General features: G+C 49.7%; 2 protein-coding genes across 3 annotated transcripts; both read left to right on the forward strand.

Moving 5' to 3' along the window:
* Window positions 1–1,475: 1,475 nt before the first annotated feature.
* RND1 (Rho family GTPase 1) lies at window positions 1,476–8,937 on the forward strand. The gene is made up of 5 exons (XM_040488282.1): window positions 1,476–1,716; window positions 2,492–2,579; window positions 5,195–5,304; window positions 6,168–6,302; window positions 7,838–8,937. Exons 1-5 carry the CDS (start codon window positions 1,597–1,599, stop codon window positions 8,081–8,083), a joined length of 699 nt encoding a protein of 232 aa, XP_040344216.1. The 5' UTR covers window positions 1,476–1,596; the 3' UTR covers window positions 8,084–8,937.
* Window positions 8,938–12,599: 3,662 nt separating this feature from the next.
* Window positions 12,600–26,206, forward strand: DDX23 (DEAD-box helicase 23). 2 transcript variants are annotated; one of them, XM_040488278.1, is made up of 18 exons: window positions 12,628–12,726; window positions 13,193–13,269; window positions 16,200–16,408; window positions 17,034–17,144; window positions 18,045–18,138; window positions 18,252–18,317; window positions 19,644–19,782; window positions 20,057–20,190; window positions 20,328–20,440; window positions 20,667–20,810; window positions 20,912–21,137; window positions 21,433–21,578; window positions 21,941–22,118; window positions 22,859–23,101; window positions 23,520–23,671; window positions 23,887–23,995; window positions 24,784–24,958; window positions 25,300–26,206. In XM_040488278.1, the coding sequence occupies exons 3-18, from the start codon at window positions 16,200–16,202 to the stop codon at window positions 25,521–25,523; spliced, it is 2,463 nt and encodes an 820-aa protein (XP_040344212.1). In that variant the 5' UTR covers window positions 12,628–12,726; window positions 13,193–13,269; the 3' UTR covers window positions 25,524–26,206. The 2 variants fall into 2 exon arrangements, with proteins under 2 accessions (XP_040344211.1, XP_040344212.1); XM_040488277.1 differs by lacking the exon at window positions 13,193–13,269 and having other exon boundaries at window positions 12,600–12,726.
* The last annotated feature ends 370 nt before the right edge of the window (window positions 26,207–26,576 follow it).

Here is a 26,576-nt window from a genome sequence, read left to right on the forward strand (position 1 = left end):
ACCTAGGTAACTCTTACTACTCTGGAGATTCCTTTAGGTGATCCTTGGCCCCTGGAAGGGGGAGCCCTAAGAGATGGGTAGAGGACAGTGCAGGCCTTAGCCCCAGAGCCCTCAGACAAATAATTTGGGCCTGGATGGCACAGGATTTGATGAGGGGCACACTGGGTAGGCTGCCTTCTCAAAATACCATCCATCCCCTGTCTATAGTGAGCACTGGGGATTTCACTCTTAGAAATCTGTCGCTTTGGGTCTGGGAAGTGTTTTTAAACATCCTTTAGAACAGGGAAAATAATCCTGGGTCGGGCACCAATGAAGGTAAAGCTCAGACAGAACAAGATCCAGGCATGCTCCAGAGGTGCTGAGCTTGACAAGGGTAAGAGACCTAAAGATAAACTCTGGGGTGCTCTCATTTTTGCCCAAGATCAGCTTTGCTCCAAACCCTGATCCCCAGAAGGCCTTCTTTAGGCCATCTTGGTTCCTGAATGATCAGTGGGCAGTTTGAGCTGTGCATACCCCATGGTCCTGTCTAGTGAGGGGCAGGGCCCAGAGGCAGTCATTAGCTCATCACAACCTTGGGTTGCCCTCCAGCCTGCTGATCCAAAGTCCCAGGCCCAGTCTTCCAGTCTGAACTTTAACCAGGTGACACACAGCATGTCGGCATTAGTAAGTGTCAACCTAGAACTGGACCTGTGCCTGATTCATCCAGGAAGCTGAACCCAGGCGGCAGAACAAACACCCTTAAGCAGCTCCTGCCTGGCATGGGGTGAGAGGTTATCTGGCCCAACAGACAGAGACTTTGTTTGCTTTAGTCTCCTCCTCTTTCTCATCCCCACTTGCCAGGCTCCCTCATTCCTTTCTCTCTGTCCATCTCTGGGTCAGGAACTGTGTGGTTTTTTTCCAGATGATGCAAGAAGACCTATCTATCTATCTATCTATCTATCTATCTATCTATTTATTTGAAGGTGATTCTAGACTTGGGCATTGAAAGGGGTACAGCAGGAGCTGATAAAGAAGTATAGCAGGAGCCTCTGGGAGAGGAAGCCAGAAGTGGTTTGGACGGGGATTAGAGGGAACAAAGAGGTCAGAGATCTGGGGGGCCACCGTTCCACCCCCTATCCCGGGTGCCACCTGTCTATAGTTGGGGCAGATCCTGCTTTTCTCTTGGGACAATGCCAGCCTGACCTCATTTTCTGCCTTCATGGCCAGTTTGCTTTTGACACTAATTGATGGACACTCAAGACCATTAATTTTGCTTCACGTCCCCTCCCCCTTCCTAATACAAATGCAAACAGCGTGGGAATCCCCTTGCAGAGGAAGCAACGGTGCAGCTTTAAGGGAAAGGGAAGGGAAGAAGAGGGCACTGACTCAGATTTCCCCACCATTGGCTGCTGGAGGGGATCCCACCTCAGGGATTGGCCTTGACAGAGCCCGCCTCCTCTTGCGATTGGCCCAGCCTGGGAAATATAAGGTGGCTGTGCCGGCCTCGTTTCCATTCGGAGGGAGGCGAGGAAGCCGGCCGAGTTTTTGTGCTGAGAGGCCCCTGGCGCAACCCTCTCCTCTCTGAATCGGAGTCCAAGTCCCGCGGAGGCTACGGTCATGAAGGAGAGACGGCCCCCCCAGCCAGTCGTGGCCAGATGTAAGCTGGTTCTGGTGGGGGATGTGCAGTGCGGGAAGACAGCGATGTTACAGGTGTTAGCGAAGGACTGCTATCCCGAGGTGAGCTGCCCGCCTGCTGGCCAGCGTTTCTCCTTGCCCGCCTGTCTTCCCCGCGGCCAGGCTCCCACCTGCCCGGGGGAGCTAGCCGCCCGCCGCTTACGCCACCCCAGCCTGCCCCATCTTCAGGCGCCCGGCCGGAGGACCGCGCTGTCTTAGCTTCCCCTGAGACCTGTTCCACTTCTGCCGCCGCGCTGGCTGGCCCCTCCTCACCTCTTCACCCACAGGCCCCGATCAGATGCCTTCCTACCTCCCTTCGACCTGGAGTCGGCTCGCTCGGGAGAGGGAACTGGAGGCATTTCAGAGTCTGGGGTTTCTCCTTGACGTAATACCTGCTGGTCTCCTCATCCCATCCTCAAAGGTTCTGCGAGCATGTCCGCAGGCGGGCTTCGGCTGCCCTGCTGGTCCGAGGGGCTTGTGGGAGAAGATACAGAGCTCGAATTGGCTTGTGTCTCTAAAATTGGGAGACAGACAAGTCTGGAGCTGTGAGAAATCTGTGTATCTGCCTCCCTGACCATGTGGGATATGGGGGGCTTGTCCCTGGCTGGAAGTCATTCAGCTTTCTTTCTTCCATGGAGCAAAGTGCCTGTGCCTCTAGGCTCCTTTCCTTCCTGTCCCATGTGGTCCCTCCTGCCCCAGGTATCCCCCCTCCCTGCCCCTTATCCCCTGCCACTTTAGTGTCTCACTAGGGTGAGTGGCTTCTTGTGTAGCCAGCACTGATCAGAGGCTTATGAGGGTAGGGGCACCCAGGGTGTGACTGGTTCCTCTCTTTTCACAGACCTATGTGCCCACCGTGTTTGAGAATTACACAGCCTGCTTGGAGACAGAGGAACAGAGGGTGGAGCTCAGTCTCTGGGACACCTCAGGTAAGACTGCCAACCCTAAATGCCCCCTTCCCACCTCCACTGGTCTGCTACAGCTGCTCTCTTAGGAAATTGTTTCCCTCTTTGGTGGGGAGAAGGAGTATGTATGATACTGGCCAGGAAACTGACAGAAGGGGACCTGAAGATTGCTTGGTTGGCTGGTCCAGGGGTGCAGAGTGGATGAGCCCCAGAAGCCACTTCTCTGGGTCTAGCTCCTTCCTTCAGAGGTCCGGGATGGCGAGATGAATGAACCTTGACTACACCTGGGGGGCTGTCAGATAGGGCTTCTCCATTTCCACTCCCTGTTCTCTACCCCTACCCCCCACCGACCCCCCCCCCCCCACCAACTGCCTTTACTGCCCCAGAGCAAAGCCAAATGAGAGACAGGAGTCAGAGCTGCTGGAGGCAGTGGTGGTTGAGGCCGGGAGACAAGCCTGCTTTGGGGGAATATTGCTCCTGACTCAGTTTTCTCTCCTGCATTCCATCTTGGGTCACTGCTGTCCGCCTGCCGCAGCTCCGTTCCACTTGTCATACTGCTGCGGCTCAGGGATGAAGTGATGCATCATCGATGTTTTGGAGGGTGGGGGAGATGGCTTTAATATGGGGCACAGTCAGGTTGTAGATAGTGGCAGGGAGGAGGGGTGGCTGTGACAGTCCCCCCCACCCCCGCCCCCATACTGGGCTGAGGTAGAAGATGCCCCGTCTTTCTGGAATATAGAAAACAATATTTTTCCAGCCTCCCAACCCTAGCCCCTCGGTGCTAGGCTGTCCTTTACTTTGATTCTGATCCCTGCTCATTATCTCCTTTACCCCAATTCTTTTTTAATAGACTGGGCTCAGAGTCCTAATTAAGGACTAAAAGCCAGGAATAACAGAAAGAAAATAAAATCCACTCTCTAAAAATGGATATTCAGGCTGAGTTTAAAGAGGAACTGTGTAAGCCACTAGGGCTTTCCTGTTACATATAATAAATATGCCATCCTACTCCTCAAAGAGCTGTTGTTCCCATGATCCAGTTTTGAGGTCTGAAAAGATTGGGGGTAGGGGACGGATAAACAGAAAATGAGATCTCCTCATGCCTCCCCCCCCCTCCCCAAAACAGAGCAGACAAAAATTCCTCCACCTGGTATGCTTTCCTCCATTGCAGCACCAGGGGTTGGGAGGCAGGGTTCTGGTTATCGTGGACTGTGCTATGCTGGCTGGATCCGACTAGAATGCAGCTTGGCTATGTGATATATGGGATTTTGTCTGCTGTCCCCTGTCCACCTCTGTCTTCACAGAATCTCACTGCGGCTCATCTCTTTTTACTACCACTGCCCCCAAATGCCACCCCCCCGGTGGAATGCAGCTCTTGAATCCCAGTCCGGATAATGGAAAGTCAGCAAAGTGGTGTCAGTTCCCTGTGTCGCATGCCCACCCTCCAATTTCAGAAAGGATGCAGGCTATCAGTCATCTTCAAACTCCTTTTTTCAAATTAGGTGCCCACAAAGAAGGAGGAAGCGGTAGGGGTGTGTGGGATGGGCCCTCCCAACCGAGGGGCCAGGGGCCAGGGTCGAACCTGTTCCCATTACTCACTTGCTGGTTTTAGGGGAGGGGGGTTGCCTGGAGCCAGAATGGAGGCCTCCTCCCCTCCCCTCCCCCTTCCCCACTGCTGCAGTGCTCCCTTTGCTCAGTCCTGCGGTGCTAAGACCCCACCTCAGACCGGGGATGGGGGCAGATTGCTGAAGGGCCACAGTTATTGCAACTCCTCTTTACTCTTTTTTTTTTTTTTTAAACGACCAACCCCCTACCCCAGCTTGGATTCCCCCCAGTTTCCATGGCGATTGTGGTGCAGGGAGAGGGGCTGCTTGCTATTCTGAGCACGGATTGTCTGAGTTCCAAATCTGCTACTGTTCCTTCCCCAGGGTGGAGGGGGGCAGGCTGAGCCCCTAGCATTCTCCCATACTGGACCACCTGGGTCTGCATTGCCTGCTGCCCTCCCAGTGAAGGACCCTTCCTCAAGCCTCGAAATCCCTAGCCTTTGGTGCTACTATCTTTGAAACTGCCTCCCTGAGATCTTGGGGGATAGGGGCTGCAGCTTTTTGCAGGGAGGAGTAGGGCACTGAATTCGTGATATTCTTCCTCTCCTGCCAGCCTCCTAGAGTTCTGACCCCATGGCAAAGAAGCAGGGCAGCCAGTTATGTAACAGGCAGGTTTGTTTTTCCTTTGGGGAGACCCTGGAGCAGAAGCAAGGAGCAGACGTAGGGCAGCAGGCAGACTCTAAAAAAGAGACCTTACACAAGCCCTGGTCTCTGCAGGGGTGGGAGTATCCTCCTCTGGGATTCAGAAAAATGGTAGACCTTAAATTAAGCGCCCTGTAGGAGATCCAAATTCTATTCTACCCACACCTCCTCCCTTTTATTTCCCCCTTTCCCCTTTTCAGGGCTAAGGAAATGATTTTTTTTTTTGTACTGCTTTCTGGCAGGTGGTCAGGTCCCAAGCTTCCAGGCTGTAGCATGTTCCCCTGGGAGATAGGTGGGGCCAACTAACCTAAGGGCCAAGAATGGTATTCCCGGGTCTCTCTGGGCCTAGGCCTGTAGGGAAGGGGGAATGTCACCATCAGCTCTTCTCCATACCAGGATCTCCCTACTATGACAACGTCCGTCCACTCTGCTATAGCGACTCAGATGCAGTATTACTATGCTTTGATATCAGCCGACCGGAGACAGTGGATAGTGCACTCAAGAAGGTAAGTCTGGATAACTGTGCAATCTCTAACTCAGCTTGAGAACAAGAAAGAATCTTGGGGATCTTGTTGTCCAATCCCCTCTTCTGGAGCAGGAAGAAACTGAGGCCAGGGAAGGAAGAGATTTTCCCGAAACCATAACCATTTGCTACAGCTCTGGGACTGGAACCCAGATCTCTCCCCACTCTGCCTCCTGGCTTTGCCATATCCTATACTGCTCTGCCAAGGGCCCAGCAAGGGAGGGTGGTATTAAAGACTCAGGAGGTGAAGGACTGAGAGTCAGAACCTTTCAGTGATAGGGTTTGAGGGTTGGAGGTGGGGTCTTTTGGAGGCAGCGTCTGTAGACCTTGATCCCAGGCCCAGTGGACTGGGCAAGGCAGGCAGATGTGGGCAGAAATGCTGGTAGGAAACACCTGGTTTGGGTGGCAGAGTCTGCCCTTACCGAAGTGTCTCAGAATACCCTGTGGGACTACTTCCCAGGATACTTTGGGATTATTTCCTTTCCTTGGGAAGAGACTGGTTGGTTTCCTCTCGATCCCTCCCGGCTTTCTGGTCTCGTGAAGCTCTTTGACTGGGTTGAGGGGCCAGATCCAGGCCCCGGATGCTTGGCAGAAAGTGGGAAGAGATTCTGCCCCTGTGAACCGGGCTGTTGAATGAGGGGACAGGCTCTCGGGTCAGCACTCCTGTGGCCCCAAAGGCCTCACAGGAAGATGATGTAATTAGTTCATTGGTGATGCTGTGACTCAGGGAGGGCTGGGCTGCCAATAAGCTGGATGGTGTGTGTGATGTTGCCAACTGGGTTTCTGCAGGTTAGCCACTGACTCTTCCTTCCTCCTTCCCCCTTCCCTTCTTACATGGCTCTTCAGTGGAGGACAGAAATCCTGGACTATTGTCCTAGCACCCGCGTTTTGCTTATTGGCTGCAAGACAGACCTGCGAACAGACCTGAGCACACTGATGGAGCTGTCCCACCAGAAACAGGCACCTATCTCCTACGAGCAGGTGTGTGTGTGTGTGTGTGTGTGTGTGTGTGTGTGTGTCTATGCGCACACACGCATGTGTTAAAGGTGGGGTGGAGAAAGCTATAGGCGAAGGATTTGAAATATGGCCCTTGCTCAAACTCTCCCTACGGCAAGGGAGATTGGTATCCTGGGGGGCCATCTGTAATCAGCAAATCAGTCACCTAAATAGAGGTGGCAGGTAACTACTTACCCCGGTTTATGCTATAGGTTGGCAGATGAGTCATTCCTGTGTGTGCTAGTATTTCTCAGATTTTTTTTTGTTGACCATCTACATTAGAGTCACTAGAGGTGCCTGTTAGAATTCCTGACTCCATACCTATACAGTCACTCTGGGAGAAAGATACAGAAACTGTGTTTTGGGAGCACCTGCCTGGCTCGGTCAGTGGAGCATTCGACTCTTTTTTTTTTTTATTTTTTATTTTTGTATTTTATTTATTTTTGATAGAGGGAGACAGAGCACAAGTGGGGGAGGGGCAGAGGAAAAAGGAGACACAGAATCTGAAGCAGGCGCCAGGCTCCGAGCTGTCAGCACAGAGCCCGACACGGGGCTTGAACTTACAAACTGCGAGATCATGACCTGAGCTGAAGTCGGCCGCTTAACCGACTGAGCCACCCAGGCACCCCAGCACGCGACTCTTGATCTCAAGGTTGTGGGTTCAAGCCTCATGTTGGGTGTAGAGATTACTTAAAAAAAGAAATCTTAAAAAAGAAGAAATTGCGTTTTTAATGATATTCCTGGATATTTTCTTTTCTAAGTTTATTTTATTTATTTTGAGAGAGAGAAAGAGAGAGAGGAGGGTAGGGACAGAGGGAGAGAGAGAGAGAGAGAGAGAGAGAGAGAGAGAGAATCGCAAGCAGGCTCTGCACAGAGCCCGAAACAGGGCTTGATCTCACGAGCCATGAAATCATGACCTGAGGAAAGATCAAGAGTCGGAGACTTAACTGACTGAGCCACCCAGTCGCCCCTGGATAATTTCTTTTGCACATGGGAGCACAGGACCATTTCTTTCAAACCAGTGGTTCATATTAGAATCATCTGGGGAGCTCTTAAAAATATCAATGCCGGGGCGCCTGGGTGGCTCAGTCGGTTAAGCGGCCGACTTCGGCTCAGGTCATGATCTCGCGGTCCGTGAGTTCGAGCCCCGCGTCGGGCTCTGTGCTGACAGCTCAGAGCCTGGAGCCTGTTTCAGGTTCTGTGTCTCCCTCTCTCTGACCCTCCCCTGTTCATGCTCTGTCTCTCCCTGTCTCAAAAATAAATACAACGTTAAAAAATATATGTATATTTAAAAAAATATATCAATGCCTAGGCGCTACGGCAAGATTTACTTGGTCCGGTATCCATATGGTTTTAAAAGTGTTACAGGTACCTGTGGAAAATAATCAGCAGAGGGTGGTGATGGGAGACTGGCTGTTGGGTCCCATCCGGAGTAGCCCTGGGGAGTACCACTAAGCACAGAAGGCAGGGTTTCAGAGCCATTTTGGACGATTGCATTCATGACCTCACCCCCTCTGCAGGGCTGTGCAATAGCCAAGCAGCTGGGTGCAGAAATCTACCTGGAAGGCTCGGCTTTTACCTCAGAAAAGAGTATCCACAGCATCTTCCGGACAGCGTCCATGGTGTGTCTGAACAAGCCCAGCCCAGTGCCCCCCAAGAGCCCTGTCCGAAGCCTCTCCAAGCGACTGCTTCACCTCCCCAGTCGTTCCGAACTCATCTCTTCTACCTTCAAGAAGGAAAAGGCCAAAAGCTGTTCCATTATGTGAAGTGGGGGTTGGAGAGGGGAGGCAACCTCCCACTTCCTCCCTTGGGTTGCAGAGGCACGGGGAGAGGGAGGACGGGACAATTTAGGACACTGGACACGAGTTTTTCAGACAGCCACGGTGAGGGCTTGGAAGGAGACAGGAATGGGACGAGGAAAGAGCCAGGCCCGGCTTGAGGACCTGACACTGAGAAAGAACCATCACACCCCAAGCCAGGCACAAGGTTGTGGTGGGGGCGGCTGCCCCAGTGTCCCCCACTCCAGAGGAAGGAAAGGTGTGGGGGTGTGGGGGGCATGCTGGCCTCATGAGCTTGGGGGCCTATAGGAGCCTCACCTTCAGCATCATGCCTCTTCCACAGCGCTTCCATGCGGGCCAGGGGATGGGAGGGGTCCCTGAGCCCTTCCCGTCCCCTCTGAGGAGGCCGCAGAGGAGTGGAGCGGGGAAGCCAAGAGGCAGCTCCCTTGGGAGCTGAGCCCAGGTGCTTCATAACTGAAATGAGAAGGGCAAGAGCTGGTCAGAGCCAATGAGAAGGAAACCTCATCTTTGCATAGCCCATGCCTCATGGAGAGGTGACATCATACATTCATATGCTTCTCACCTAAGTCCCCAGGGTCCAAGGGAGAAGCCCCAGACCCCCTTCTCTTGCAGTGTGGGGGTGGTGGTGCTGCAGGGGGCAGGGCTGGGTGGGGGTCACCAGACTTTTTCTGCCCTTAGGGCAGTACAGCTGGCATTTGTTTTATAGACTCTTGTCTTTGGAATTGGGGGGAGGGGGGAGTGTTTCAATCTGTTATATGTTCTGTGTTTAAAGAAGAAAACCTATTTATTAATGAAAAATATAACACATATAAAGAAGCTGGCTCCGTTTTCTTTGTTTCTTTCTCTGTTCCCCTTTGTTTGGTCTTTGATACTGAGGAAGGAGCTATCCTGCGGCCCTTTCTGTGGGTTGCAGAGTGACTGGCTCTGCTGTTCCCTGGCATTTCCAACAAGGATCTCCCTTCCCCCCAAAGCACTACCTGACCCAAACCTTACCCAAGTCCATTAAGCTTATGAAGATCTCCTTAGCCCTAGGGCAGGGTTTCTCCACCTTGGAACTAATGACACTTTTTTTTTTTTTAATGTTTATTTTGAGAGAGAGAGAGAGAGAGCAGGGAAGTGCAGAGAGAGGGAGAGAGAATTCCAACCTCCATGCCATTAGTGCAGAGCCCGATGCAGGGCTCGAACCCACAAACCGTGAGTTCATGACCTGAGCTGAAACCAAGAGTCAGACGTTTAACTGACTGAGCCACCCAGGCACCCTAGAACTAATGACATTTAAATTTTTTTTTAACATTTATTCATTTTTGAGAGACAGGGCATGAGCGGGGGAGGGGAGAGAGAGAGAGAGAGAGAGAATTAAAACAGTCTCCAGGCTCTGAGCTGTCAGCACAGGGCCTGATGCAGGGCTCGAACCCCCGAATCGTGAGATCACGATCTGAGCTGAAGTCAGATGCTCAACTGACAGCCACCCAGGCGCCCTGGAACTAATGACATTTTAGACTAGATAATACTTTGATGCTGGGGCCTGTCTCATTCATCGAAGGATGTTTAGCAGCATCCCTGGCCTCTACCTGCTAGAAGGTAGAGGTAAGTGGCCCTTGAGGCAAAATCACTCCTGGTTGAGAACCATTGCCCTAGAAAGGCTAGAGAACAAAGACAAGGTTCGGTGAAATCATCAGTAGAGGATCCAAGCTGCTGAGATTCCAGCCCCTGCAGAAGGTGGGACAGACTGGAGCCCAGTTGAGGGGAGGTTCCTGGGGTTGTGGTCTCCTAGTTCAAGGAGAGGTAATGTCTTCTGCTTTCTTTACCTCCTGGTTCCATTTGCCTGTCGATGACAGCTCAGGAGCCTTAACATCCCTCTCAGACACGTTTTTCCAAGTTTCATAGTGTGCTGGAAATAAAAAGTAACTATGTATTGAGCACTTACTATGTACTCAGGACTGTGCTGAGAGCTTACCTGCATTATCACATTTAACCTCATAAATGATAATAGCTAACATTTGTTAAATGTTTACTATGGGTCAGGGGCACTTATGAGATCTTTCTTTTTTTTTTTAATTTTTTTAATGTTTATTTATTTTTGAGGGCGGGGAGGGGCAGAGAGTGGGAGACACAGAAACCGAAGCAGGCTCCAAGCTCTGAGCCAAAGTCAGTCGCTTAACCGACTTAGCCACCCAGGCACCCACTTATGAGTTCTTTCTATGTTACTTATTCCTGTGACAACCCTATGGGATATTATCTACCTCATTTTACAGACAAGGAAACTGAGTTCAGAGAAGTTAGTTAACGTGCCCAAGGTCACACAGCTAGAAAGCGATAGAATCTGGAAACAAATCCAGGTAGCCAGACTCCAGAACATGCACTTTTTTTTTTTTTAAACTGCTATCCTATCCTTTGAGGCAAGAAATATCATAATCCCTATTTTGTAAATGAGGAAATAGAAAAGTCAGAGTGTTATATAACTTGCACAAGACCATACGGCTAGTACGTAATGGAGTCAGTATTCAAACTGGGTCTCAATGTCAACTATAATCCCATGGGCTCCTTATTGCTAGCCATGTTGTACCTAAATAGGAGACTCTACCTGTGGTCCTTACTACAACGTAGTCCCTCTGTCTCTATCTCCAAAGATACATGTTTGTGAAAGAACTAGCAAGGCAGGACAAAGCATATGAGCATCCCTTAAGCAAATGTCTTTTTTTTTTAATGTTTATTTATTTATTTTGAGAGAGAGAGAGAGAGGGAGAGAGAGAATCCCAAGCAGGTTCTGTGCTGTCAATACAGAGCCCAACGTGGGGCTCGATCTGATGAAATGTGAGATCACGACCTGTGACGAAATGAAGACTCCAGACACTTAACCAACTGAGCCACCCAGGGACCCCTAAGTGCAATGTCTTACATGTGTCATGAGAAAGTTGTGCACAAGCACTAGGGGAACTCTGGCACTATGAACTTGAACAAACTTCATCATCTTTCTGGGTCTCAATTTACTCGTCTTTAAAGAAGAGCAGTAGCCTAGAAATTAGGGGAATACCATGGATTCTGAAGTTAAATGAACCTGGAGTTGAATGCTGGCTTCATTCTTTTAACTGTGGTGCCATTGAAGGCATAATTAATCAGTAAAATGATGGTAATACCCGCTTCATACTGCTATGAGAAATAAGTAAAATAAGTAATATAAGTTAAGTGACCAGCACAGAGTTGGGCACTCTATTGAATATTCTCAGTAAACACTAGTAGCTGCTGCTCTTAAAGTCTACACCTTTGGTCTGTTAAGTTCCATTCTGTGAGTGGAGAGCCCTCCAGTGTTCACTGCATGCATTACATCTACTAGATCTCAGACCTCCTTTCCCTTCCGATCTTTCTTTAGGGTAAAAGTGGTTAAGTGCAAGGCTGCAGAGTTCTAAGAGCAGAAACGCTTTTCTTCCGGGGTTACTTTGGGCCATTGTGTTCAGGGTTTTAGATGTTCAGGGTTTTAGAATTGTTTGAGTCTATCCTGAGGCTCTGTTTGAAGAGAACTGAGCATACATTCAGAGGGAAAAGCCAGACCTACAGCCACGTGGTACTGAAACCAAAAGGCTGATGATGGGAAAGTGGGAAGGAAGAGGACATTAGACACTGATACCTATCTAAACCGTCCTCTATAGAAGTGGCAAGGTTTGGGGTTTCTTTTGGGGGTGGGGGAAAAGTGGGGCTGGTGAATTAAGAACCACAAGAGCAAAGAGAAACGAAGTAAACATACAATTTGGGGTAAAGAAAACTCTGTGGATCTGAGTCAGGGCGGGGGTGGGGGCGCTAGCTGGAAGAAAGAAGCAAAAATATGAAGCTAGCCCCGCTGGCCAGATTCTAAAGGGCAAGAAAAGGAGGAAGCCAGGGTCCTATTAAGAATGTTGAGAAAACAGATGCCACAGCCCAGGCAATACTATCCTTCCGGGAGGGCTCTGTAATCCAAGTATGGACTCATTTTGAGTTGCCACAACAACTGGGTATCGTGCTGCCCGGACAAGGTTGCTAAAATGTCCTTCTAAATTCCGGATAGTCCCACACAATGAATCGTCCTACCCTCAATCTGAAATACTAGGCTACTCCTGTAACTTAACCTTTAGTTTGTCTACCTGTAAAATGGGGCTAATCTATCTCACAGATTTTTATTTTATTTTATTTGTAAAAACGCTTTTCCACAAACGGTCCAGTATTTGTTACTGCAGTTGCTTGTGATAATTAAGCGCTATTGATATCTAAGGAAGCCCTTAAATTCCTTCGTCGTAAGCCACGATAGTCCAGTAAAACCAACATATTCCAGGAAGACTGCGTGGCGAGAGAACCTTTTGCTGGAAGCAAACCCACGGAAAACTCTTTCTCCCGCAAACTCATTTGTTTGGCGAACCACATTGCCCAGCAGACCCCGCGGCCGGCGTTGGCCTTCGCGCGGTGCATTGTGGGATTAGTAGTTCCCAGGCTTTTAATGTCAGCCCACGCCGCCAGGTACCAGGAACTCACCTTCCCAGCATGCCGCGCGGCCGCGGATGCATCTCGGCGACCAGGAAACGGGAAAGATGGCGACTGTTCGGCGACGTTGAGGCCGCGTTGGGCGGTTCAGACTCAGAGTGGTGAGTCCCGAACGATGGAGGCGGTTCCCAGGAGCTTGCAGAGAGGGCAAGAGTGGGGGCACGGCGATGGCCCCTGTCCCCGGGACGAGGCGGGGAAGAATGCCTCAGGGTAGGGGCATGAGCCCAGAGAGCTCTGGCGGGCTGGAGTGAAGGGGCGCGGGCCCCAGGGCGGAGTGTTGACTCCTGGAGACACAGGCCAGGTCCCTGGACGATCTTACGGGCCAGACCTTTGCCCATGAGCATAGCACCTGTGATACCCTCCATCCGACTTTATTCCTTCATGTTTTGAGTAAGCCTGGCTCCAGCCAAACTGGAACTCTGGCTTTTCTCCCAGAACCAGTCATGCTTTCCCGCCTCTGCGCCTCCTGTATTATTTCTTTTGCTAGGAATGACTTTTCCGCACCCTCAATTACACATCTTCAAATTCTACCTATACTTAAATGCTCAAGAGCCACTTCCTCTACAGATCTTTCCAAATCTTCTTTGCAAATGAAAGGAAACTTCTTTGAATTCCTATAATACTTCATCTGAGCCTTCATCTTGGTAAGTGCCACATACCCTCTATTGTTCTGTAACCTTTTTTTTTGGACAGGATCTTCCTAATTTCCTTTTGCAATTCAATACGGAGTCTAGCATGGTGCTTTCCATATAGTAGATGCTTGATAAATACTTAATTGGATGAAAAAGAAAATCTGCCCCTACCCTACAAGAACTGAGGAACTCAAAGACCTGGAGGTTTGCAAGGAAGGCTGTTGAGAAGCGATGAGTAGGGTGCGCCTGGTTATCTGGCCCTTGTGATAAGTAGAACCTGTAATAAAAGTTGTCTATATTGTTTCCTTATCCTCACTTCTCATTCTCTTCTAAACTCACTCCACTCAGGCTTCTACTTCCTCCATGCCATCAGAACAGCTCTTGTCAAGGTCACCAATCATCTCCATTTTTCCAAACACAAGGGTCACTCTATCTCCTAGCCTTTTTCCGCTGGCACAGTTAATCACTCCCTCCGTGAAACACACTTTTGGCTTCTGTGATGTCATCCTTAACTTTTTTTCCTCTTTCTTAATGCTGTTGCTTTTTTCCAGTCTTCTTCTCTGGCTCCTTTGCCTGACCTCTAAATGTTACAGTGTTCCAGAGCTCAAACCTGGTTCTCTTTTATTTCTTTCTTTAACTATAGTGCCTATTTAGGTAATACTATTTAGTGTCTCACAGCTTTAAAAGCCATGTATACAGTGATGACTCAAATTTTTGTCTCCAGGTTCTTCTGAGTTCCAGAATTGCATTTTCAAAATGAAACTTTTGATTTTCTCTTAAATCTCTTCCTTCCCCAGTCACTGCTGGTCACTAATGGCATCGTGAGCCATTAGGTCAGTCACACCATAAATTTAGGAGCTATCTTTGTGTCTCCTCTTTTCCTTTCTCCCTTCATCAGTAAGTCCTGTCTGCTTTGCCTCCAAGTATATCCTGAAGCTCACTACTTTCCATCTCCATTGCCACTTTCCTAGAACAAGCGACTGTCATCTGTTGCCTAGACTGCTGGTTCTGTTTCTACTCTTGCCTCCCTATTATTTTCTTTCAAGTCACCAAATTCTTTAAAAATGTAAAATTAGATCACATCACTTCCTGTTTAACACCCGTTAAGGTTCCTGTTGTTGTTAGGTTGAAATCCAGGTTCCTTTACCCGGGCCCAAAACACATTTCCACGATCTGAATCCAGCCTATCTCCCTGAACTCACCTTAAATCAGTCTTTCCCCTGGGTCACTGTCACTCAGCCACATAAGTCTGTTTTTAATTGGCAAATATGCTGCGCTAGTTCTTACCCCAATGCCTTAGTACTTGTTGAACTTTCTACCCCATAAGATCTTTTCCCTGATCTTTGCAGCCTCTCTCTTTCCCATCATTCAAGTCTCAGCTTACATGTTACCTAAAACACTCTTTCCTGAGCCCTCTCTCACTTGTTCCTACCTCTCCCCATCATATCCACCCTGTTTTATTCTGTCTATTACTTCTCATTACTATTTGAAATTCTCTTATTCTGCCCATTATGCGCTTCATTGGAATTTCAGTGTTATGAGATCAGAGACTTTGTTTTGTTTACTGCTATATCTCTAGCAGGTAGAACAGTTTCTGGTGCTTAGTGAATATTTGCTGAGAGAATGAGTGATGTTCAGAGAAGATACCTCCCTTCTGGGTTGTTTTCTTAGGGTTCTGAGTAGAAGAGACATAAGTATAATTGCATTATGTACTGATATAGAACATTTAGTCATTTCTCAGACAATTGTGAGATAAGATGAAAGTGCGACTTGTTCATTTTTCTTTTCTTTACACATTCTCCTTTCTTAAAGGTATGTGGCAGGAAATTACATGGAAGGGAGATTGTACGTGAAAGTCTGGGGAACTGATATTCCAACGGAACCATTTGGGGGTAAAATAAGTTCTGAGAAATGTATCCTGAGTGTTAGGAATGGATGATGATGATAGTGATGGGGTAGAGGTGGATTCAGACTTACTGTCATTTTAGCTCCTGGCTGAGGTGGATTTTGTAGTTAGAAGGACAGTTGACAGTGTGACATGGTGTTCAGTGTCCCCCCCCAGGCAGGAGGGGAATGGAACAAATTCCTGCTCAAACCTTTCATAGGACTGGGTAGTGGTCAAGGCTCTATGAGAATCTGAGTAGGGAATGTCAGTCAGCAGTCTGTGACCTTTATTTTTTGGTACCTACCTTTCTTTCTTTTCTGAAATAATTATAGATTCACAGTAAGTTGCAAAAAAAAAAAAAAAAAAAACATAGACGTTCTGTGTACCCCTTACCAAAGTTTTTCCCATTGTATAATGAGAAGTACATTTCTTTTAATCTGAGTGAAAGTGAGTTTGTTTCTCCATTTAAATTTAACTTCTCTCCATTTAAATTTAAGTTCTCCATTTAAATTTAAGTTCTCTTTTCTCCACTTACAATTTAAGAGTGTAATCCCAAATCTCAAAGGTAACTCTTTTTCCTCTTTTGAGTTTTCTTTATGAGCTCAAGGGAACTTACCTCCCTTAGCCATTTATGCGTTGACTGATCCCAGTGGGCTGGCAGACTGCTAAGATAAGCAATACAGGATGTTTCCAGAGGTAGCTAGCATACTATGCATTCACTAACATTTCTTTTCATACTCTTACAGTCCAATTATAAAAATAAGATAACGTCTGTTATATACTTTTAGAAATGAACGTATATGTATACAAAAAGGGATCACAGAGGGATGGTATAGTATAACAAATAAGAATGGGTCTCTGGAGCCAGAGTGCCTGGCACTCTGTCACCTACCACCTGTGTGTCCTCAGGCAAGTTACTTTATATACCTGAGCTTCCATTCTCTCATCTATAAAGTAGGCATTCCAGTATATCTACCTCATAGGGTTGTTTTGTGACTATATAAACAGTTTAGAGTAGTACATAGTACATAATAAGGATTTCTCTTATCCATGACAGATGGCAGGAGAGCTGGCTGACAAAAAGGACCGTGATGCATCACCTTCCAAGGAGGAAAGAAAGCGATCTCGGACTCCTGACAGAGAACGGGATAGAGACCGGGACCGGAAGTCTTCCCCATCCAAAGACAGGAAGCGGCATCGTTCAAGGGATAGGCGTCGAGGAGGCAGCCGTTCTCGCTCCCGGTCCCGTTCCAAGTCTACAGAAAGGTAAAGTAACTTTGTATGTCTATATGGGAAGGGAGACTACATTTCACACTTCTTCATTCTTGGTTCCTCTGATGCCTGCACTATTAGGCCACTAGTCTTTCACATATTTCTCTACACCTAGTGACCCAGCAGCTCTTAAAAGTTAAGAGGGAACTTGTAGGATGAAGGTCCAAGTGATCGAGGAAGATAGTTTCTCTGTTCACATAGACTATGGCCTATCATTCCATTAATGCTTAGCAGTACAACTCCGATCTAGACGACTTTCTTAGAATTCCCTCATAGCTTCTCCTAGAGACACATTCCCCGATTTATAAAAATGCTGCTTTGTGGAGAAAAGAGCATGAGAGGGACACCTGGGTGGCTCAGTCGGTCAAGCGTCCGACTTTGGCTCAGGTCATGATCTCATGGTTCGTGGGTTCAAGCCCTGCATTGGGCTCTGCTGACAGCTTGGAGCCTGCTTCAGATTGTGTCTTTCTCTGTGCCCCTCCTCCTCTTCTGCTTGCTCTCTCTCAAAAATAAGTAAATAAACATTTAAAAAAAAAAAATCACGAGAACCTTCTTATGACTGCAGTGAACCTGGATACTCTGGAAATCTCACATGATTTCTTAAATTTGCCGTCTTTAGAGAGCGAAGGCACAAAGAACGAGAACGGGATAAGGAGCGTGATCGGAATAAGAAGGACCGAGACCGGGATAAGGATGGGCACCGACGGGACAAGGACCGGAAACGATCCAGGTACCTGAGGGAATGGGAGCGGGCCTTAGGAGAAAGCCTTCCTCTGTGCCTCTGAGCTGGCGCAGGCCCATAGGGAAGTCAGTTGTTGTGGTAGTTACTGCAGAGCTGTCATTTTTAGAAAGCACGTATCCTTAGAAACTATAACCAGTTACTGAAGCTGCAACAGTTTGAGGGTCAGTTTGTTCTTAAAAGTTAGAAATTAGTTGGAGAGGGTTACCAGCCTACAAAACAGTCCCTTAGTTCCATTGGACCATTCAGGTGTCCACCCAAGATAAACAACATGTATTTGTTGGGATAGCTTAATGCCCCAGTATCTTGACCTCTTTCCTCTGGAAATTCTGTATGCAAAGTTTTTATTAGGCTCTGAGTATATGCAGGTTAGGATTCAGGGCAAAGAACACAATTCCCATAGCAAATACGGGGGTGGGGGTGTTTGAGACCTCTTGTAGATTGGGCTTGTAATAGTTGTAGGGAAAGGATCTCTGCACAGGTAGGAAGCAAGCAGGGGGAGGGAACACACAGAACAGTACCCGGAAAGGGTGGATGGTGGGGGACCTTGTCAACGAAATTCATTGTGTATTATAAATGAAGCAGGATTCTTTTTTTCTGATGCGCACCTGCTATTTGGAAGAGAGATTTTTGCCCTCAGTAGTGAAGGCAATCTTGTGAGAAGAGATTAGTCTTGGAAAGGGAGATTCAGGTAGAATGGGGCCAAGACAGGCCCATCATTAGGTTTCAGAGCAGGCAGAGTGACCAGGCCTGCAAAGGGAGCTTCAGGGCGTGATGGATGGCCATAAGCCAGTCTTGTTGAGTCATGGGAAAACTTCTATCCTCTCTGTGGCTCAGCCTGGATGAGGGCAAGATAGCGATATGGATCTTTCCCGTTTCTTTTCCTTAAAGTTTATCTCCTGGCCGAGGAAAAGATTTTAAATCTCGGAAAGACAGAGACTCTAAGAAGGATGAAGACGATGAACATGGTGATAAGAAACCTAAGGTAAAGGAGAGGAAGGATTTCTCTCATCTGCCTCTTCAGTTCAAGTTCTACATTATAAATCTTCAAAGGGAGAGAGCCTTTATGGACTGAAGTCCTATTTTTTTTATCTTTAGGCTCAGCCATTATCCCTGGAGGAACTTCTGGCCAAGAAGAAGGCTGAGGAAGAAGCTGAGGCTAAGGTGAGAACTCGAGGGTCTGTGTTAGCTGGCCGGGCTGCTGTAATAGAACGTGGCAGGCTGAGCGACATAAACAACAGAAATTAATTTTGTCACAGTTCTCGAGGCTAGAAGCTGGGATCAAGGTGTCAGTAGGGTGGTTTTCTTCTTTTTTTTATTTTTTATTTTTTTTTAATTATTTTTTTTTCAACGTTTATTTATTTTTGGAACAGAGAGAGACAGAGCATGAACGGGGGAGGGGCAGAGAGAGAGGGAGACACAGAATCGGAAACAGGCTCCAGGCTCTGAGCCATCAGCCCAGAGCCTGATGCGGGGCTCGAACTCAGGGACCGCGAGATCGTGACCTGGCTGAAGTCGGACGCTTAACCGACTGCGCCACCCAGGCGCCCCAAGGGTGGTTTTCTTCTGAGGCCTCTCTCCTTGGCTCGTGGGTGGATGTCTTCTGTGTCCTCACATGATCTTCCCTCTGTGCGGACATGCCCCTGGTGTCTCTCTGTGCCCAGGTTTTCTCTTACAAGAGAGGAATGGTTTAGGGTCCACTCAAAGAACTTCATTTTACCTTATCACCTCCTTTATTTATTTATTTATTTATTTATTTATTTATTTATTATAAAAATTTTTTTAGTGTTTATTTATTTATTTATTATTAAAAAAAATTTTTTTTTCAATGTTTATTTATTTATTTTTGGGGGGGGGATAGAGAGAGACAGACCATGAACGGGGGAGGGGCAGAGAGAGAGGGAGACACACAATCGGAAACAGGCTCCAGGCTCTGAGCCATCAGCCCAGAGCCTGACGCGGGGCTCGAACTCACGGACCACGAGATCGTGACCTGGCTGAAGTTGGACGCTTAACCGACTGCGCCACCCAGGCGCCCCAAATGTTTATTTATTATTGAGAGACAGAGCGTAAGCAGGGGAGGGGCAGAGAGAGAGGGAGACACAGAATCGGAAGCAGGCTCCAGGCTCTGATCTGTCAGCATAGAGCCTGACCCAGAGCTCGAACCCACAAACCGCAAGATCATGACCTGAGCCGAAGTCGGACGCTTAACTGACTGAGCCACCCAGGTGCCCCTACCTTAATCACCTCTTTAAAGGTTCTATCCAAATACAGTCATATTCTGAGGTACTGGGAGTTAGGGCTTCGACATATAAATTTTGAGGGGGACACACAGTTCGGGCCATAGCAGGATCCTAGACCTATCTGTATTTTCCTGAAGAGGTGTAATGCCTGAGCAAATATTGTCGGGCCCTCTGCTCTCTCCTTATCAATGATGTGATCATACCCTGCTCCTAGATCCTTTGTTTACAGTTCCAATCTGTTTTGTAGCCCAAGTTCCTCTCCAAAGCGGAACGAGAGGCTGAAGCCCTAAAGCGACGACAGCAGGAGGTGGAGGAGCGACAGAGGATGCTCGAAGAAGAGCGCAAGAAAAGGAAACAGTTCCAAGACTTGGGCAGGAAAATGTTGGGTTCGTTTTCCTCCCCCGTGTAGCCCTTAGAAGGAGTAGGAGAGGATGGGTTGGAATTGTAGTGTCACTCAGGAGAGCCAGAAACCTGTTTGCTCTGGAGTTTGGAAGAGGGAGGGCTGGGGGAGTTGATGAGCATATCTCTGGGTTACGTCTCCATTTCCCTTGTATTGCAAATCTCCCCCTTCTCATTTGATGTCTGTCGTCCAGATCCTGTCCGTGCCCTCTTTTGTCTTGCACTGAGTTCTTCTGCAGCTTTGCTTTCCTTGGTCTGCAGAAGACCCTCAGGAACGGGAACGTCGGGAACGCAGGGAGAGGATGGAGCGGGAGACCAATGGAAATGAGGATGAGGAAGGGCGACAGAAGATCCGGGAAGAGAAGGATAAGAGCAAGGAACTGCATGCCATTAAGGTGCAGGCCTTGGTTCTGTGCTCATTTCCCCCGCTACACACAAGAATGAGATTTAGTTATTTGGCCATTCCGATCTCTGCATGTGAGATCTGGGTGGGCCTGGAGCTTCATGGGCTTTGCATTCCGTCCCTGGGCAGGAGCGTTATCTGGGTGGTATCAAGAAGCGGCGCCGAACAAGGCATCTCAATGACCGCAAGTTTGTCTTTGAGTGGGACGCATCGGAGGACACGTCCATCGACTACAACCCCCTGTGAGTGGCTTCAGGCCTGCGTGCTAGGTCTTTTAAGGCAGTTCCTGGAAAGAACTGGTGCTACAGAAAGAGCAGTAAGATTCTGGGGTGGGGAAATCGGTAAGCGCATAGTCAGCCAGCTCTCTGGGTGAGGAAAGACCCCAGTTACGAAGGTGTACATATTGGTTCATGTCAGTAGTCCGCCCTTCCCTCCTGCTGCTATAACAAACCCCTGTCTCCACCTCAGATACAAGGAACGGCACCAGGTGCAGTTGTTGGGGCGAGGCTTCATTGCAGGCATTGACCTGAAGCAGCAGAAACGAGAGCAGTCACGTTTCTACGGAGACCTGATGGAGAAGAGGCGGACACTGGAAGAAAAGGAGCAGGAGGAGTGAGTGGCAGGGCTGGGGGTGGTTGGGCAGAGCCCAGAACCTACAGAAAGGAGCTGGAGGAAGGATACTGATCCCACTTGTTCCTCACGTCCCACTCCAGGGCCAGACTCCGCAAGCTCCGTAAGAAGGAAGCCAAGCAGCGCTGGGATGATCGGCACTGGTCCCAGAAGAAGTTAGATGAGATGACGGACCGGGACTGGCGGATCTTCCGAGAGGACTACAGCATCACCACCAAAGGTGGCAAGATCCCCAATCCCATCCGGTCCTGGAAAGACTCTTCTCTGCCCCCGCACATCTTGGAGGTCATCGATAAGTGCGGGTACAAGGTAAGGAGGGACAGCTTGGCCCAGAAGACCTGATGTGTTCCCATGTTCTAGGGGATACACACTTAATTTGGGAACAGAGAGCTTTGTTCCTTTGTTCCTCTGTTTTGTTCCTCTTCTGCCAGGGAGCACTAAGGTGATGCTCTCACTTTCTGGTGGAAGTATTGGCCTTTGGTGACTGTTTCCTCACTGTGAACTGCTGTCCTCCTCTTGTGCTGGCCCACGTGCCCACTCTGTCAGCAGTGGCTTGGGTAGCCGGATTCCATCTGTACCCATTATTGTCTCTGGGTCACTGCAGGAACCAACACCTATCCAGCGTCAAGCAATTCCCATTGGGCTACAGAATCGTGACATCATTGGTGTGGCTGAGACCGGCAGTGGCAAGACAGCAGCCTTCCTCATCCCATTGCTCGTCTGGATCACCACTCTCCCCAAAATTGACAGGTGGGGTCGGCAGGTCCCAGGTGGGGTGGGTTTGGCTGGGTGGGAAAGGTCACAGTGGCAACTGAGCGTTTGGTTTTCTTTTTAAGTCTACAGTCAGAAGCCCCCTTCTTTAGTCTGGGTCAGATACTAGGGAATAATTGGATCACGGTATCAAAGAGGTGTATGATTTTGTTGGCAAGGACCACTCCCTGAAGAACTTGGCTGCCCTGGAGTCTCTGATTTTTAAATGAGATCTTTGCATCCTTTTCCCACCACCCTCCCCATCTCCATAGCTGCCCTTAAGAGTGACTTTGTCTTGCTCCTGTTTGTGGTTGGATAAGAACGAAAGCTCACGGAACTGTGGGATGCCCCGTTTACCACAGGATCGAAGAGTCAGACCAAGGCCCTTATGCCATCATCCTGGCCCCCACTCGTGAGTTGGCTCAGCAGATTGAGGAAGAGACCATCAAGTTTGGGAAGCCACTGGGCATCCGCACTGTGGCTGTCATTGGCGGCATCTCCAGAGAGGACCAGGGCTTCAGGCTGCGCATGGGCTGTGAGGTTCGTTCACCTAGCGGGCAGCCAGCCCACTGTTTGAGGGTTCTCAGTTTGGGGGCCGTGTCTCTGGTTTCTGCCATAGACGTACAGTAAAGTGAAGAAAAGGACTGGTTTATATATATGTGCTGTTACTTGTCGAGAACTTAAGAACCAGGTATCGTACTGTGCGCATCATTAATTTTACCAACAACCAAATGAGAGAGAGAGGTGGTGGACCTCCGTTGTGCAGGTGAAGCTGAGGCTCAGGTCAGTAACTTGCCCAAAGTCACAGCTGGCAATGAGCAGAGCTGAGACTCATACCACAGCCTTTGTTGTCACTCACTCTGCCAGACCATGTCAGTGACTTCACGTATTGGCTCCTCAAGGTAGAGGAAGAGAGCTTTCGATAAGAAATTTTATGGAGGAATTGAGTCTTTTGCAACTTCCTGGCATAATCCCTTTGTATAATTCTCTCCGTGGTTTCCCTTAGTCTCTCTTCCATCTAAGAAAGTTCCTGATTTTGCCTCTTCTGTTTGACTCCTGAGCCTTACTCAGAGACCCTGTTCACGCCTTAAAAAAATCCAAGGTGGCAACAAGCGGTTCTGTGCCAGTTCTTAGGAACCTTTGCCGTCAGTCATAACTGCAGGTTGGGGTCCAAGTTCCTTAGCATTGGAGGTCTGTTGTCTGAGCGGGTGGATAGTTCACAGGAGGGAGAAGAAAGGGGTACGTGCTGCGGCTGCATATGTTTCCACTGTGCCCTCCAGATTGTGATAGCTACCCCAGGACGTCTGATTGATGTGCTGGAGAACCGTTACCTTGTGCTGAGCCGCTGTACCTATGTGGTTCTGGATGAGGCAGATAGGATGATTGACATGGGCTTTGAGCCAGATGTCCAGAAGATCCTGGAGCACATGCCTGTCAGCAACCAGAAGCCGGACACGGATGAAGCTGAGGACCCTGAGAAGATGTTGGCCAACTTTGAGTCAGGAAAACATAAGTACCGCCAAGTAAGGCCGCTTCCCTAAGCTGGGAAAAGGGGCAAGTTGCCAAACCTGCTCTGAGGCCCTTCTTGCCCTGGGGGGGGGCCCACGGTACATTTACCAGCACGTCCTCTGACAGTCCTGGCAGCGGAGCCATTATTGGCTTTGCCCTCGAAAATGGTTCCAAGGCATCATGCTACTCCCCACCATGGGTGCCAGCAAATGCTCTCAGCCCTTCGCGTCATCATAAGATGCAAAATTCCTTGGTGAGCAGGTAGTGAGGAAAGAAGTGGGAAAGCAAAGGACACGATTTCCTATGGCAGTGGCTGTTAAAGCCTACTCCGTGGCTCGTTTTAGGTTCTTTAGCCCAGGCTACACTTCCTGTGGTGATGGAGGATATGGCGGTGCCTGCCTGGGCCCAGGGCTGAGCTTCCTGTTTTCACAGACAGTCATGTTCACGGCCACCATGCCCCCAGCGGTGGAGCGTCTGGCCCGGAGCTATCTGCGGCGACCTGCTGTGGTGTACATTGGCTCTGCAGGCAAGCCTCATGAACGTGTGGAACAGAAGGTCTTCCTCATGTCAGAGTCGGAAAAGAGGTATGGGGGCGGCTGAGCCTGGCAAAACATGATGGAGAAGGCGCTTTTTTCTGTATGCGGGATGATGGAGGGTGAATGTTCTGCCGTTCTAAAGAGCTGCGGTTTGCTTGTTCGGGACGCCATGGGATTGAAGGTCCTGGAATTGGTGTTGGTAGATCAGAGCGTGCGTCTCAAAGGTCTGCCTCTCATTTTTCTCCTCTGCCTCTTCTCCCCAGGAAAAAGCTGCTGGCAATCTTGGAACAAGGCTTTGATCCACCCATTATCATTTTTGTCAACCAGAAGAAGGGCTGCGATGTTTTGGCCAAATCTCTGGAGAAGATGGGGGTATGTCTGGCGAGAGAGAGCCAAGTCCGCTCTCTTTGGTGGGACTTTCTGAAAATAGAGGGCCCCTCTGAGGCTCCTCCTTTCAGTTCTGTCCCATTCTTTAACCTAGGGTTCAAGTCAGGGCCGGAGGGAAAAGGGTGGTGTGACAGGGATGAGGGAACTGGGTCTGTTGTGTGATCCCCTGTCTAGTCCTGCAAGGGCAGCCAGAGCTGCCTTGGGTCTTCCTCCAAGGGGGCCGGGCCAGGGACAGGTTTTGAGACACACATCCTGGCCGGACAGGAGGCTGTAGAATAGTAGATCAGAGTTCTTTGTGTTTATAGATGTATGGGAAAGTGGGTGGTGCATCACGAGGGACATGGGGGATTGGTGTCCTTTACTCCTGCTACTGGTGTTTCAAGGGTCCTTAAATGTCTTGGTCCCTGCTTGCCGCCCTCATCTCAGCCTCATTCTCTCTTTGATGACTTCCCGTCTGTCTGGCTCCGCGCCACCTGCCCCCCAGTCGCTTTACCGTTAGTACTATCACTTTATTTTTACTCTCTTTCCCCTCTCACCCCAGGGCTTTACCTTTGACCTCACTCTGTCTGCCCCTGCCGCACCACACCCTGTTCTCTCCCGTCCCTTTCTTCAGCTCACCTGTTCTCTGCTTGCTTCCAGTAGCACTCGTTCTCTCCCCCTCCTCCTTCCGCGTCTGCCCTGCTGCTCTGCAGCCCTCCCTCACTGTCTCCACTCCCTTCTGTGTCTTTCCATGACCCCACTGCTCTCTTCTCACCTTGCCATTGTTCCAACAGTACAATGCTTGCACGCTGCATGGTGGAAAAGGCCAGGAGCAGCGAGAGTTTGCACTGTCCAACCTCAAGGCTGGGGCCAAGGATATTTTGGTGGCTACAGATGTGGCGGGTCGTGGTATCGACATCCAAGATGTGTCTATGGTTGTCAACTATGATATGGCCAAAAACATTGAAGGTAAGTGCGGGCGGAAGCAGCTTCCATCCAGGTAAAGGGGGCCTCCTTGTCTCATTCCACTTGAAGCCGGAGGCTCTTGCTGCCATTCCTCACAGCTCCAAGTCTGGGATTGCTTGTCCCGGTGGGAAGAGCTCTGCTTTTTATCTCCCATGGGTTTTGTCCCAGCACCCAGGACAGCTCTGTCTCCGGGGTGTGGGGCACTGTGGGCGCCGCGGGGGTCAGGCCGCGTGGGGGGGGGGGGGGCGGCGGGGTATTGACTGCCCTCGGAGGTGTGTTGGGGTGGGGCGCGCCTTTAGAAGTGAGGCCCGGTACCCTCGGTGGCACTCCTCCCCTTCCCCCAGATTACATCCACCGCATTGGTCGCACGGGACGAGCTGGCAAGAGCGGTGTGGCCATCACCTTCCTCACCAAAGAGGACTCCGCTGTGTTCTATGAGCTGAAGCAAGCCATCCTGGAGAGCCCGGTGTCCTCCTGCCCCCCAGAGCTAGCCAACCACCCAGATGCCCAGCACAAGCCAGGCACCATCCTCACCAAGAAGCGCCGGGAAGAGACCATCTTTGCCTGACACGGCACTCTTGCCGTCAGTTTAAGGGCATGTTCTGAAGCCTTTTCTTCGGGACCCTTACGTCTCTTTCCAGGTCCTCACTCTTATGGGGCCTTAGGAAACAATCAGACTCCTCGGCCCAAACCCTCAGGTCTGAAGGCCCGAGCGTGGGGCTGCAGAAGGAGAGGAAACTGCTATAGGCGGCAGGGAGAACAAAGGACACAGATTCTGGCCTGGCTCTGCCCCTCTGGAGGGCTTTGGGATTGCACTGGGCCATCAGCTCTTGCCAGTCGTGGGGGCAGCCGGTTGGCACTGCCTCACAGACTGAACAAAAACCTGGCCGCCACGACGGTACCTCTTCGGCTCGGACTTGACTGCAGAAGCTGCAGCAGTGTCATTGCCCTAGGTGACCCCAGGGGATCTGGCACTGTGAGGATTATGGACCTTGGACTCTGTCATTTTGACAGCCGTTTGCCCTTTTGGATTATTAAACCAGTTGAGAGCCTTGTTTAGAGCTGTGCACGGCCCCTGTGCCCAGGGGTGCTGTGCACTCTGGGCATCCCTCACCCAGGGAATTTTTTTAGTAGCTGTGGGGACAGGGTGAGCTGGCTGTGTCCATCTTGAAGTCACTGAGTGAAATTTCTGTTTTTTATTCTCTGAGAAGATGAGTTTGTATGTTCTGAGAATAAACACATGAAGATGAAGGCTGTGTCTGATTCCAGCTACAAGCATCTCCTGGGTTTTCCCTGCTGTCACGGGAGATAGGAGGACAGCATTGGGCGCAGTGGGCTGACTTGGGAGATGAAAGAAAATCGCATCCAGAGAAGCTCCTGGGGCCTCAGCTGAGAGCCTGAATCTACAGGCGGCCAGTTGAGGGGAGATGGAAGGGCCGCAGGGTCGGAGTGCATCTTGCCTGCCTGATGTAGCCTCCCTTAACTTGTAGTCCTGCCTGCCCGTGCGCCCTCTGGGGAGCTTTGCACAAGGGTGACAATGGAGAGCGGTTGTGCCACACGGGCAGGTGGGGCCCAGTTGTGGCCTGTTGTGGTGTGCCAGCGGCTGGATGGCGCCTAGTCT

Source organism: Herpailurus yagouaroundi, unplaced genomic scaffold, assembly GCF_014898765.1.
Source record: "Herpailurus yagouaroundi ecotype Mexico unplaced genomic scaffold, PumYag 166, whole genome shotgun sequence".
In the NCBI taxonomy this organism is placed as follows: Eukaryota; Metazoa; Chordata; class Mammalia; order Carnivora; family Felidae; genus Herpailurus; species Herpailurus yagouaroundi.

Bases quoted from the DNA above. Each gene is read 5' to 3' on its own strand.
- RND1 (XM_040488282.1), top strand. From the start codon at position 1,597: ATGAAGGAGAGACGGCCCCCCCAGCCAGTCGTGGCCAGATGTAAGCTG. The intron at 5,305-6,167 runs GTAAGTCTGGAT...ATGGCTCTTCAG, and splicing joins TGGATAGTGCACTCAAGAAG to TGGAGGACAGAAATCCTGGA. The intron at 6,303-7,837 runs GTGTGTGTGTGT...CCCCCTCTGCAG, and splicing joins CACCTATCTCCTACGAGCAG to GGCTGTGCAATAGCCAAGCA.
- DDX23 (XM_040488277.1), top strand. From the start codon at position 16,200: ATGGCAGGAGAGCTGGCTGACAAAAAGGACCGTGATGCATCACCTTCC. The intron at 21,138-21,432 runs GTAAGGAGGGAC...GGGTCACTGCAG, and splicing joins TCGATAAGTGCGGGTACAAG to GAACCAACACCTATCCAGCG. The intron at 23,672-23,886 runs GTATGGGGGCGG...TCTTCTCCCCAG, and splicing joins ATGTCAGAGTCGGAAAAGAG to GAAAAAGCTGCTGGCAATCT.